At 39.6% G+C, this 14,182-nt stretch overlaps 1 protein-coding gene across 7 annotated transcripts in view; it reads left to right on the plus strand.

The window, feature by feature from the left end:
• The window catches only part of LOC100702482 (C-myc promoter-binding protein), a 108,059-nt gene that overhangs the window by 60,637 nt on the left and 33,240 nt on the right, over positions 1-14,182 (plus strand). For 5 of the 7 annotated variants that reach the window (XR_003213268.1, XM_025897073.1, XM_019345240.2 and 2 more), the window contains 6 exons: positions 1,836-1,980; positions 4,824-4,999; positions 5,421-5,521; positions 6,281-6,496; positions 10,266-10,411; positions 10,656-10,694. Coding sequence is in view for 6 of the 7 variants with exons in the window: in XM_025897073.1 (XP_025752858.1) it covers positions 1,836-1,980; positions 4,824-4,999; positions 5,421-5,521; positions 6,281-6,496; positions 10,266-10,411; positions 10,656-10,694 (823 nt within the window). In the remaining variant the exon portion in view is untranslated. The remainder of the gene's footprint in view (positions 1-1,835; positions 1,981-4,823; positions 5,000-5,420; positions 5,522-6,280; positions 6,497-10,265; positions 10,412-10,655; positions 10,695-14,182) is intronic. The other 2 variants (XM_025897100.1, XM_019345277.2) reach the window with 1 other exon arrangement.

A 14,182-nucleotide genomic window follows, 5' to 3' on the forward strand; every position in this document is an offset into this window, starting at 1 on the left:
TGTTAGTTTTGGTGTCAGATCTAAAGAAATGTGTGTAATACTTCAGTTAGAAAACATATCAAATTTTTAAACTGACAAAATGCAAGAAACAAATTGCAGCAGCATGTCCCAAAAATTTGCAACAGGGTCATATTTACTGCTGTGTAGCATTCCATTTTTGTCTGATACAGGATTTTTTTGCTTCTAGCTGTTTTTAAATGGTGAAAGGTCTGGACTGCATGTAAATTATGCTGATGTAATAGATGCAGTAGCACCGTCTTGCTGAAATATTCAAAGGCTTCCCTGAAAAAGCTGCCACCTGTAAATACCTCTCAGCATTGATGGCAACTTTCCACATGTGCAAGTGTCAGTTCTAGAGGTACTAATGCACCCCCACATCATCAGAGATGTAGGCTTTCAAACTGAACACACTGATATAATCTGACCCCAGAACAGTTTTACACTTTGCCTCATTACATTTTAAATGAGCTTTGGTGCAGAGAAGAAAGCTATGTTTCTGGATCATCTTCACATATGGCTTCTTCTTTCCATGATAGAGCTTTAACCTGCATTTGCGGATTGTACAATGACTTCTGGAAGTGTTCTTAAGTCCATGCAGTGATTTCCATGACAGAAAAATGTCATGCCCTGTTATGTCCACAGTGCTGCCTGAGATCCTCTTGTTTTCATACAGTCGTGTTCCTGGCCTGTTGCCAGTGACACTCATTAGCTGCAAAATGTTCTCACAGCTGTTTTTTTAATGACCACTTAAATTTCCAGCCTTTTATTGTCTCTGTCTCAAAGTTTTTGAGGCATGTTGGTCCCATCAAATTAAATGAAATTGCATGAAAAATTAAATCTTTTTCATGCAATAGTAAAATGTCTCAGTTTAAACTGAGACTGTAAAATTCTGAGACCACACAAATATTTCTAGAAAAAATGTGGGTTCATAGCCAATGCTCTTACTTTCTTTTGGGTAGGGTTTGTTAGTTTGTACCTGTTTTTGTCTATTCATGCAGATTCTCCTTAGCCCCTCAATCCCCACCAGCTCCAAATGAAAATATGTTTCCAATCTAAAGTTTTTGTTAAATTAGGCGTGACTTCACTTTATTTCTACAAATCATGGTAATTGTTGCCAGACAGCTCTGTGAGACCTTCATTTGTCCACTGCACTTGTTTGCAAAATGACTCTGGCTGATTCACATGTTACTTTGCATACTTTAGACATTTATAATGAGGTTGCAGGTACTGTTCCTTTTGAACACTTTTCATATTTGGACTGCAACACTGCATTTGTGTATCAAAGCTTCACAGTTGCATGATGCACCAGCATTGCAGTGATATGGGTGTTTTTGTTTTTTTGATGAGCAGAAATGCCATATCTGAATTTTTTTTCTGTTCTTCCAGATCATGTTTTGACTTTTATGGTTCTACTGAAACGGTCATTTTAATATTTTGAACATTAGAAGCACTTCAACATCTTTAATGGCCTTCCCTGTTGTAGTTGAAGGTGTACTTTAGGTATCAGTTACCTTAATTTTCCATGGCTGAGTATTACTTTAACTTTTGAAAATTTTTATTGCTGTTGTATTTACCTTAGGTTACTTAAAAATCAACATTTGAAGTTTGTCCAGGTGCCACATTTTTTCCAAGAATTGTTGTTACAACAAAGAAATAATCCACCAAATCCAAATTTCCCTTACTTTTTGTGCCAAGTTTATATAATCAGATCTGAGCTCGCCTTATAACTATTAGAGTATTTTGAGAAACCTAAAGCCTTTCTTTCAAAAAATATATACAATAGAATTTAAAAGAAACAATATAAAAGAAAATCATTTATATATTTATTTATTTAGTGGTGGTCGATTTTCCACACTGCTCCACAACCTTGGGCCAGAGAACGCTGTCACCTTGCTGGTGTTTGCTGTCACTGAACATAAGATCCTGATCCATTCACTACGACCGGCTGTACTGACCAGTGTTACTGAGGCTCTCGTGTCTGTAAGTAATTCCATTCAGCTGTCAAAGAGTGCTTTATCTCCTCTTAGTTTCACTGCCTTCTTGTTTTATACTTAATTTAAATGAATGGCAGCATTTACAATTGCAAGAAAAAGTTTGTGAACCCCTTTCTATATATCTCTATAAATACAGGGTGGGCCATTTATATGGATACACCGTAATAAAATGGGAATGGTTGGTGATATTAAAGTCCTGTTTGTGGCACATTAGTATATGTGAGGGGGCAAACTCCTCAAGATGGGTGGTGACCATGGTGGCCATTTAGAAGTCGGCCATCTTGGATACAACTTTTGTTTTTTCAATAGGAAGAGGGCCATGTGACACATCAAACTTATTGGTAATGTCACAAGAAAAACAGTGGTGTGCTTGGTTTCAACATAACTTTATTCTTTCATGAGTTATTTACAAGTTTCTGACCACTTATAAAATGTGTTCAATGTGCTGCCCATTGTGTTGGATTGTCAATGCAACCCTCTTCTCCCACTCTTCACACACTGATAGCAACACCGCAGGAGAAATGCCAGCACAGGCATCCAGTATCCGTAGTTTCAGGTGCTGCACATCTCGTATCTTCACACCATAGACAATTGTCTTCAGATGACTCCAAAGATAAAAGTCTAAGGGGGTCAGATCGGGAGACCTTGGGGGCCATTCAACTGGCCCACGACGACCACTCCACTTTCCAGGAAACTGTTCATCTAGGAATGCTCGGACCTGGCACCCATAATGTGGTGGTGCACCATCTTGCTGGAAAAACTCAGGGAACGTGCCAGCTTCAGTGCATAAAGAGGGAAACACATCATCATGTAGCAATTTCAAATATCCAGTGGCCTTGAGGTTTCCATTGATGAAGAATGGACCCGCTATTGTTTTACCCCATATACCACCTGTTGTTCCAACAGTCTTGGAGGGATCCATCCAATGTGGGTTAGTGTCAGACCAATAGCGGTGGTTTTGTTTGTTAACTTCACCATTCACATAAAAGTTTGCCTCATCACTGAACAAAATCTTCTGCGTGAACTGAGGGTCCTGTTCCAGTTTTTGTTTTGCCCATTCTGCAAATTCTGTGCGCCGATCTGGGTCATCCTCGTTGAGATGCTGCAGTAGCTGGAGTTTGTAAGGGTGCCATTTGTGAGTAGCTAATATCCGCCGAAGGGATGTTCGACTAATGCCACTCTCCAGTGACATGCGGCGAGTGCTACGCTGTGGGCTCTTGCTGAATGAAGCTAGGACAGCCACTGATGTTTCTTCATTAGTGACAGTTTTCTTGCGTCCACATTTTGGCAAATCCAACACTGAACCAGTTTCACGAAACTTAGCAAGCAGTTTGCTAACTGTAGCATGGGAGATGGGTGGTCTCGTAGGGTGTCTTGCATTGAAATCTGCTGCAATGACCCAGTTACTGCGTTCACCAGATATCAACACAATTTCTATTCGCTCCTCACGTGTTAACCTCTTCGACATGTCAATGGCTGTGAACAAAGAGAAACTTGTAAATAACTCATGAAAGAATAAAGTTACGTTGAAACCAAGCACACCATTGTTTTTCTTGTTTTTCTTGTGACCAATAAGTTTGATGTGTCACATGGCCCTCTTCCTATTGAAAAAACAAAAGTTGTATCCAAGATGGCCGACTTCTAAATGGCCACCATGGTCACCACCCGTCTTGAGGAGTTTGCCCCCTCACATATACTAATGTGCCACAAACAGGACTTTAATATCACCAACCATTCCCATTTTATTAGGGTGTATCCATATAAATGGCCCACCCTGTACAATAAAACATTGTTGTAGGTAAAAAACGAAAACCATCAAATCCAGTCATAGAAATATATAGTTGGCCACTGACTTTTCTGTGATAGGAAAAGTGAACTGCTAAGATGAGCAGTAAATTTGAAGGTGAAATTAGATAGAGGTGTTTTCAGTCAATAGGATGACTGATTTTTAAGAGTGTGGATTTATCCAAGCCTGACCTTGACATTAAAAGTTTGTGATGCTAAACATGACATAGAACCACCTATACTTACTTTCCATAGTAGGGGTCGACCAACAGAAATCACTCAAGGAAAATGTCATGTTGAAGTTAACTCCATGTTTCCCCCAACGAGATAATAACAAACAACAGCAGTTTGAAGTAAAAGGATGCAAGGAGAACACAACTTCTCTTTAGAACATGGACAAGTCAGGACAAGCCAGAAAGCTGTTGAACCAGTGTTTTTATGGATGGAGAATAGATTGTTTTTATTTCAAATGAGAAGCATTATGTTTGGAGAAAGGAATAATCAGCATTCCTGGATGGGAGCCTTATTCCATCTGTGAAACATTGTGGTGGTGTCATAGAAATACTTGTCATCATTGATGGAAAAAATTAAGAATTATACCAGCACACAAATGAAATTTTCAGGACATCTGTGGGTAATGAGGAGAGCCAATGATCCAAAGCATACAAGTACCAAAGAACAGTTAAACATGATGCTTTAGAATGATGAAGCCAAAGTCTGGACCTTAATCCAAAAGAAATGTGGAATGTCCTGTATCCACCGACGTCTTGGAGTTGAATGTGTTCTCAGTATTGAAGTCGGCCAAAGTGTAATTCTGTTGTTACACCTGGACGAGGAGGTCAAAGGAGATAGAGAAGGGGGGGGTCACAAACATTTTCTTAACACTGCAGATGGTGTTCACATTTTGTTTTAATCCTATACATGGCTCAGCTGTACTGTGAATCTGACCACGTGCACTACAGCTTAGTCCTGTGGTAACTGGAAATTCACTGAAGGAGATCTGTCTGATTTTTCTGCTCTTGTGCTCTTTTTCACCCTCCTCAGATGATTTTTCCATTCCACTGGCCCTGCCCGTATATTCCTCTGTGCCCCCTGGCGTTGGCTGATGTGTTGAGTGCCCCCTGTCCGTTCATTGTAGGTGTGGACTCTCGCTACTTTGATCTTTATGATCCCCCTCCGGATGTCAGTTGCGTGGACCTGGACACAAACACCATCTTCCAGTAAGCACAATCCCTAAAACCTTCCCACAGCTGTAGGTATTTAGGTAAGAAAGTGAATTTTGCTGAGCTTAATCTTCACCGTGTTCATTGTTCTATACAGCGATCCATACAGAAACTACTAAGCTATAAGCTCAACATCCTTTGGTCCCTCTATTTTTCAGACAGCATAGCTGCTGGCTCATTAGTTCTAACTTTAGACATCAGGCCAGAGATTGGGTGGAAATGGTTATTTTTGTAGTGTCAGACTTGTTTTAATATGACGAGAATGCAATTTTCTAGCGTGCCAGGCAAGGTCAGTAATGGTTCGCATAATTTTTGGCCTTATTACCAGCCAGACAACGTTGGGGTGGTCTGAAATCCCTCTTGGCCTAACCACTGCTCATGTTGATGTTGGCCTCAGTGTATGTTTCTGCTTTTCTAGCCATGAAGATAAGCGAGCCCTCACATGGAAGATCCTGCCAAAGAAAGCTTGTAAAAACCTAATGAATGTGCTGAATAATCTCTACCAGCAGCTTGTTGATGGTAAGTGCTGAAGTGGTGGGGCAAATTATTGTAAAACTGCATCCAGTGTTAACGTTTATTTAGTTCATTTCTGGATGTATGTATGGTAAAGCTCACTTTATAATTAGGGTCTAAGGTCTCCACATTGCACGCTGTTCTATTTTTATCATCTGTAGTCATTGATTGTGTTGCCTTTACAATTTGCTCTCCATTCACTTTCCTTTGTCCAGCTCTCCATTCAAATCTGAAAGCCAGCAATAATCCCATCAAAGTATAATCTCCTAATTATCCATCTGCCCTGGTGTTGGGCTCACTGTATTGTTATCACCTTTTTGCATTTGAGGAAGCATACCCACTGAGTGAACATGAAACCTACTGCTTCTTGAGCTGTAGGAAACTGAATAATTTAATTTTCTGATTCAGTGAAGTTGAAAATCTTGCCAGTCACTGCCACAAGTGCTGAATATTGATATGCATGCCAGAGGTTGTAGTTGAGACATTTAACCCTGTTGGAGGTCTCTAAATAAGGATATCAACTAAGGATTAAAAAAAATGTAATTACATAATACCAATCCTCATTCACATTAGGATTACTTACTGGAATACTTCAGCTGTGCACAAACCTTTCAACACATGTACTTTGATCAGAACCACTTCATCAAAATGCAAATTATGCAGCTGGCTCAGCTGAAAGTTATGATTTACCCTTTATGTTGACATTAGCCTAAAGATCCTGATATGTGCTGTCAGCTCCTAAAATGTATTTTCCTCCTGCTTCAGGTCAGTACCGACCAGATGGGCTGCTGGAGCTGAGCATGAGCGATTCGTCAGAGCTGAGCTGTGGGAAGAGTCTCCACACACTGGAGCTAGAGATCCAGGAAGCCTTTCTGCGCTTCATGGCAGCAATTCTGAAGGGCTACCGCTCCTTCTTGCGCCCCATCACTCAAGCGCCTTCAGAGAAAGCCACAGACGCTAGCTCGCTCTTTGACTTGCAAGGTATCAGGAATAATGTCAGTGTCCACATGTAGCTTGAACTCTCGACAGCTCTCCATGTGCAGAGGAAACAGACTGAATAAATTAGCTGGTGTCCACACCCCACTGGCCTCTTCATATTCCTCACACAGAAACATGAAAAGTCTCAGAGGTACAGAACTGAGCAAAACAGAGTTTCTTTAATTCTAATCAGCTTGAAAGTGAATATTTGGTATGACCACCTTCATTCTTTAACATAGCCTGAACTCTTTCGGGCAGCTTTGTCATAATTTCTTTAAGTAGTCTTCAGGAATACTTCTCCAAGCTTTTTGAAGGACATTCAAGATTATCCCACACTGCCTAAATATTAAGGTCCTACTCTGGAGAGGCCAATCCATGACTGATTGTGTTTCTTTTACTGCGTTGGCAGTATGTTTGGAATCGTTGTCATACTGAAAAATGAAGCCACTGTTAATTAAACCCTTTTTAGATGGTATTGGATGGTGAATCAAATTCTTATGGTACTTTTCTGCACTCACCACATTTTTTTAAACTTTCTATTTCCAATTTTCCATAGTAACAAAAATGTAACAAAAATATATCAAAAATATAAATGGAACAAATTGGGGCACCTTTCAAACATCTTACAAATAAAGAGGTATAGACTGGATTAAATAACAGTCTTCAAGCCTTTGCTTGTATTTATGCCATTTAGTCCAATGTTGTGGAAAAAGATGTCCTTTGAGTTGTAGAAAGAAAGTCAGTCTCTCAATCAAAAATGCATCTGTCCTTTTTTGGTATCAAATCTCTGGGTAGCAGACCCAGTAGGAAGGTCTTGGGTTCCTTAGGGATGGCATAAGCCATGATGTCATCCATTAACTTGAATATACTGTCCCAAAATGGTGTCAATTGTGTACATGTCCAGAAGATATGAGAGTGATTGGAGTTTAAGTGACCACACTGTCTCCAACATTGTTGCTGATGCCCCTGAAATTTGTTAGTAATATGTGGAGTAATAAAGAATCTAATTAGACTTTTCCACCCAAATTCCCTAATTGGAACTAGTTGAAGTTTGTTGCGTGTTACACATTGTGAGCCAATCACTCTGACAACAGTGCACTAACCACATTTTACAGATGGATTTATACACTTGCTGTGTTACCTGTCTCCTGACAGCTGACGTCCATAATGTTGACGATTTGAAACAGAAGCCAGCCTGAGCTCTTGGAGGAAATAATGCTGATACTATTATTTTAGTTTCTTTCTGGAAAAAATCTGAAAATTGTGTGACATATCCTGACAGATTATTTTATCTATTAATTTTGTCAGATTTTTTTGGAGGTTGTGGGGAAGAAGATTTATTGTGTATTTCTCAATGCCTTCCCCATTGATTTTATTAGCATGGCTATTGGCTAATCTCAAGGATATTTAATGAGTTAGTGGTGACTTACTGAGTCATTTTAATTTGAGAATCTAGACCAACCAACAAGAGCCTTCTTAGAACTAAGAGCTCTAGGGAACTGACTTGACAATTGACCAACAGAGCTGAGGCTGTTAACATCCAGTGTGGTGCGCAGAATGTCAGCCATCATGAAAAGTTAACTTTGCTCTACTTTTTCATCATTATCCAGTCCTAGTTGTACAGTCACAATGCATGATTAGTGCTAATGACTTTCTGAATATTTAAGCTAAGACCACATCATCTGTAGCACCTTCTTCTCGACAGCTGGCCTGCCTCAAGCACAGATGGCGTTGTTTAATACATGAGCTTTCGTAAGTGTCCATTTCCACCTCCGAGTAAATACACAGAGAAGCTGTTTGGGCAGGAAGGCTGGGCTTTGAGGAGATGCTCGGGTTGAAGGGTCGAGGCTGCTTGCAAACTGAAGGTTAGTCAGTTAACACTGCAGCTGCTGAGCTCCAGAGGGTTGTCATCTGTCTGTGGACCAGAGCCCATGAAAGTTGCTTTGCATCACAGTTGAAGTGAGTTGGGGTGATACGCCTGCTCCACTGGAGAATAGCTGGAGCCAAGGCTGCGTCCTTATAGCAAACAGGAAAAGCTGCAGTATATTACATAATAACTCAAAGAAATATGTAACAGCTCGTACATCACATTTGAACTCTTGACCACTTTTTACCTAATATCCACAACAATAAAAATATTACTAAGTATGTTAATATGATGATATGAATTCAACATCTGTGTCTATGACATTTTTACACACACGCTGCAGCTGTTCCTTTTTACTCTGATTTTTCAAACTTGCAAAGCAGATGGTAAATTAAAAAAAAGCAAACTTTTGCTTCAGTTCAGGTTATTTTCTAAATAACAGATGAACACATATACAAGCACCACCTGCTAGTCAATCCATTTTCTTTAAAATGGTATCACCAAGCTCAGTGTGCTGATGGCACTCGGTTTTAGAGTTATTCTAAAGTATTTGTCTTTCTCTGATGAGCATCAATGAGAGAGAGATGGAAGGAAACTTTAATCCTTGCTTTTTTCCTGCCGACTTTGAGACCTTTCAACCTCCTTTTGTTCTCTATGGGCCTAACGTAATTCTTAACCAGAGAGCACTAAAGCCTTGTAGGCTGCTTGTTGATTTTATTTCAGCATACTTACTGGTCGGAAGTTTTTCTGCTACAGACAAAGGGGCATTTAGACATTTAGTATGTGGCGCTTTATTTCATAGAAATCTCATAATTATTTTATTATTTTTGACGATACTACCTATTGTTTTCTTAATGCTTGTTTAATCATCAAGGTTAGGAAATCCCTTCAAAACTGATCAATGATCAGTGGCTGTTGATCAAAGGTCATGACAACTGACCTCACAGCCCACTGTTCGCCAGTGGGCCTAGTTTCAGTCATTATGCAACTGTATGTGTATGAAAAAGTCACTCGGATGAATGACGAAACATTTCTCCAACTGAAAGCGCTACGTCCAGATGAAAAGAATCAGCTTTTTTGGGTCTACCCTATTGTTGTTTTGAAGTCATGACTCAGCTAAAAAATAACTGGACTGTATTTTTAAGGTCACTGGAAGAAATGTGAATTAAATAAACATAATTATTTGGCCCTCAGATTGTCAGATGCAAAGTGCATTTCAGTGACAGCACAAAGCAAAACAAAAGTGTGAAATGCATTAAAGATTTTGTTGTGTCTTTTTTTAAGTAATTGGTATGTGGACTAATCTTTAAGCCCCTCTGGGCACTCCCAATGTTTTAAAATGTAGTGAAGGACATAGAAAATGGTATCGTGAGGCTACCCTGAAACTGACCTGAATTGGCCCAAATTGCAAGTGGCCGGTGTCATGATTAAAATATTTATCAACTGCAGGAAGTGTTTGGCTTCCACATCCATACTGTGAGCCAGAAACCATCCATCCTATTCTGAGTCTCATAACAGCAGTGACTTATTACTCAGTGACTTATTAGAAGCTTTCAGCATCTATTATGGAAGTTTTTCACCACGTTGTTGCACATCTCGTATTGGCCATTACACTAACAACATTGTGGCTTGCATTATCCAAACCAAGTCAAATGGATACAGTATATATACAGCTTGTTCTAGAATAATGGATTCTTTAACCATACACTCGCACACCTTTTGAAGTCTTTAAATTATTCTCGTGACTGCTCACCATTTTTCAGAAGTTAGAGTGAGTTCTTCTATAAAGGTAAACCCACTGTAATCTCAAATCGTCTTTCAGTTATTACACTGACATGTTAGATCTCAGCAGAGTAAGGTTACTACCATGTTTAATGGCTAACTTATCTATGTTTCTCCCCTCAGGGTTCTTGAAGAGCCGCGACCGCTCACACCAGAAATTCTACTCCCTAATGACGAAGACCCAGATGTTCATCCGCTTTATCGAAGAGTGCTCCTTTGTCAGCGACAAAGACGCCAGCCTGGCCTTCTTTGACGACTGTGTGGATAAAGTGAGCTTTTTTATTTTATACAAGAGAATGCTATATCACATGCATGCATATTTATTTTGATGCAGTGGAGGGGAAAAAAAACCCTTTTCTCTTCTGGAATTTCTTTTCTCGGTGGACCCCCACTGTGTTCCACTTACAGTAGTGTTAGCAGATTTCCCTCTTCTCTGTGTCACTTCACTTGTCTTCAACCAAACCTTCTTGAGTTTCCCTTTCTCTTTTCCTTTCTGCCTCCACTTGTGAGCAGCTTTACAATTCAGAGCGGGGTGCAGATAAAGGAGGCAAGGTAAGTCTATTTTTATTCTCACCTATCCTGAGACATTTTGTTTCCAGATAGAGGAATTGTGCATGAAGTATGGTAAGCTTGGGTGGTCTTTACTTTTTCATACTGTCTGTGAAGGTTCTCAGTCTTTTTCATACTCTTATTACTTCCTGATATTTCAACAGGGTTCATGGTGTGTGATGATGGTGTGTAAAAAAAACAGAAAAAACAACTAGCAAATGAACAGAACCCCTAAAAGCATAGATAGAAGTAATTGTAGCAATGGATGTGAGGAATTAGCAGACAGACAATTAACCTTTGCTGCCTTCACTGTCATCAGAAATAGGATTTTTTTAAAAACCTGCAGTAGATAACATTTGGCTCTGTAGCAGTTCTAAATGGTATTACAGCTTATTGTGCAACATCATGTTCACTTTCCTGTCTTTCCAAAGAAAGAAGGCTATTGGTGCTAGCTCTGCTAACATTAGCCGCACTCTGGATAGTTTTTACTTTTTGACTAGTTGATGGTACAAGTTTTAATTTAAACTGATCAGGAAATTCTAGGGGCATGTCCAAATTGGAAGTTTTACCTTCTTTAGTCAAATCTTTCACAATGTATTGTTAAAGTAGAATATGTTGACTGTTTGGAATTGTATTTTAACAGCTCTCTGCGCTCACTTGAATGATACATCAGTAGCTACTGCTGCACTACAATACATGCTCTCAATACAACAACTCCATATCAGTCTAATTGAGATCCATCAATGTAATGATGGTACTCAAAATCGTAGCATCCGGATATCTAAATACCTCTGCATACCCTGTGACTGAAATATGGCCCAAACCTACTTCACGATACTCATAATATAACCAAATTATTTTGAGTCATAATTGGAAACAGCTTTGTCTCAATGCTCTTAGAAAACCCTCCAGCCGTACAGATATGATTTAAGCTTTCATGTTATCCCGCCCACGTATTCTTGTGTCATTTAAATTAGTTCCTTATGATCCAAGCTGTAGAGCCTTTTTACACATTCTCTATTTTTAATGAATATTCTCCCACACCCACATTAAATTTGCTGCCACAGCAATTTGTCCCGAGATAGTGAATGCACCGTATCATGGAAAATCCATGTGTGCAGTTTTCTGCAAAGATTTCTTCCTTCAATTTTTCATGAGTCTAGTGAGTAAGGGTTTTTAGCGCTTCAGTGATTTCTGAAGCGCTAACAGAGCTTGAAGCTCTTCCCCTGGGCTCACATTTTTTTGTGTGACAGTGTGAAGACTCGGAGTGGCTCTCGGTCCATCTCCTTTTTTCCATTGGGAGCACTTTGACTAGGTTGACCTCATGTGCTCATGGAGTGTGTTCCTGTATCAGACCATATTTGAGAGCAGAACGTTCAGTTTTGTGTGTTTGCAGTTTTAAAGTCCACCAAACCACTTGCTTCCTAAGTCGCATCTTTGGGTCACTGGTTTTTGCAGGTGACATTTGTAACTGACTTTGAAATAGTCTTTGCTATCTTTGCATTGTGTGTGTATGTGTGTGTGTGTGTGCTCTGGCTGTAATTGAGACAAAATGGAAGTGAATACAGAGGCCAGGATCCACATCCTCCCCTCCCTGTTTTCCCAGACCTGCACTGGAGCCTGTGTTTCCTGATGCAGCCTGTGTGTCACTTCTACGAGCGATTAAATCCCTCAAACTGTCTCTGCACTGTGGCAATGTGGATGACGTGATCTACTCTCTAGGAGACAAAACACAGTGCATCTCTCAGCCCACACACAGGAGTCCCATACACGAAGATAAGGTTAAAGTCTACACATCCCTGAGGGCAAGACGCTTGCTGTAGCAGCAAAACTAATTAAATCCAAAAGACAAAAACACTAGTAGTAATTATACAAGTAAGATAATATCAAACAAAGAGTGATGGGATTTTATACAAAAACATACAGTATTAAGACCTCGGTAACAGTAACTCTTTAAAAGGTACAGATATCCACACGTTATTAAAGAAGCGCTACTGATGTAGAGGTTGATTTTTATAATAAATCATTTTTTTCTAAATTTCTCATCTATTCATCACATTGCAACATTTGTCCATATGCCCTAATTAGAGAGCTCTCAGTGAATTTGAAAGTGCTCAGGGTTTTGGTAAAAACTAATGTTACTTTTTGAATGTGGAGTGTGTCTGCAAATACGTACTCCTAGTAGTTTTTATGATACCCCGATTTCCTTCCACCTAAATGTGTTGTTTTATAGCTGGACACAGTTCACAGCAGAATATCAAAATATCTAAACTATGGACGGAAAGAACCTCTTGGGAGCATGGTGCCACATCAAAGTCACAGAGTGTTTATTTAAAGGAAGTTGTTTGACATTTTGGGAAAATACACTTCTTGGCTTTTCACAGAGTTAGATGTATAATTTGGATGTGAATTGGATAAGTATAAGTTCTGCTTTCTGGGTGGTGATGTGTTTGGATAGCTGCTTGGCAGGGAACACTGATGGTCTGACCTGTATAATCATGGTTAGCAAAATGGCTAACGCTAGTAGCAATGCTATTGTACAAAGCAATATAAATTCCTAAAAATCCTCTCCACTGGGTTTGTCGCTATACTCTTACCAAACTCTCCCATCTACACCTTATCTAAGGGGGTTCGTAGAAACCCTTGAAAAACTGACAGCTCCTGCTTTTACTCCTGTGTTTTAAAATGTGCCCATAGAAGCAACGCAAAAATTCATGCTGACCTCTGATGTTCTTTAATGGACAAAAGAGGAATAATGAAAGCCTTCTTTAGACAGCACTAAGGAACAGACACCCCCACACTCCACTGCTTTGACTGAGGTTGTTATCAAACTTTAATTACCATCTGAATAACTAGACTAAATTATGAACTTAAAGCAAGTGCTTCACCTCCCTTCTTACAAGCTTGAAGAAAATCATTGCCTGTAGCGCCAAAGCCTATCATTAAGCACTTCTCAATTTATGATGCTTCCCTCTGTGACAGTGGGTGTTTTAAATCCACCATAAAGCTCAGACCCTCTGATTTAAGATTCACTTAGTCTTATCTGTCTGCCCCACCAGCATGGCTGTAGTAAAATCTTCGCACTAACTCCAAATGTCACTGATGAAAATGATAAATGAGGACCATTATGCTGTTGTTTCATTTGCCAACATAGATTTGTTTCTGGCCTTATTAATAAAAGTCAGAACACCTTTTTTCCCCATCAGTGGGCACCTATAACCTTTTATCATCTCGATGGAGAGATATGGTTGTAGATATGGTCTTGGAAACTCAGCCTTACAATAACATAACACCAATGCTGAGTGTAGTCTCCTTGCTATGTATCTGAGCCATACAGACTGACAATGGGACAAACCGTTCTGAGAGATTCTATAGAGCCAGTTTATACCTTAAGCTCACTGTGGTATGACGTGCTCATCTTTCAATATGTAAATCATACTGATCATGGTCCTTGTATATTAATAAATCAGATGGTCTTCCAAGGCTGAAGT

Source organism: Oreochromis niloticus, linkage group LG1, assembly GCF_001858045.2.
Source record: "Oreochromis niloticus isolate F11D_XX linkage group LG1, O_niloticus_UMD_NMBU, whole genome shotgun sequence".
NCBI classification, from domain to species: Eukaryota; Metazoa; Chordata; class Actinopteri; order Cichliformes; family Cichlidae; genus Oreochromis; species Oreochromis niloticus.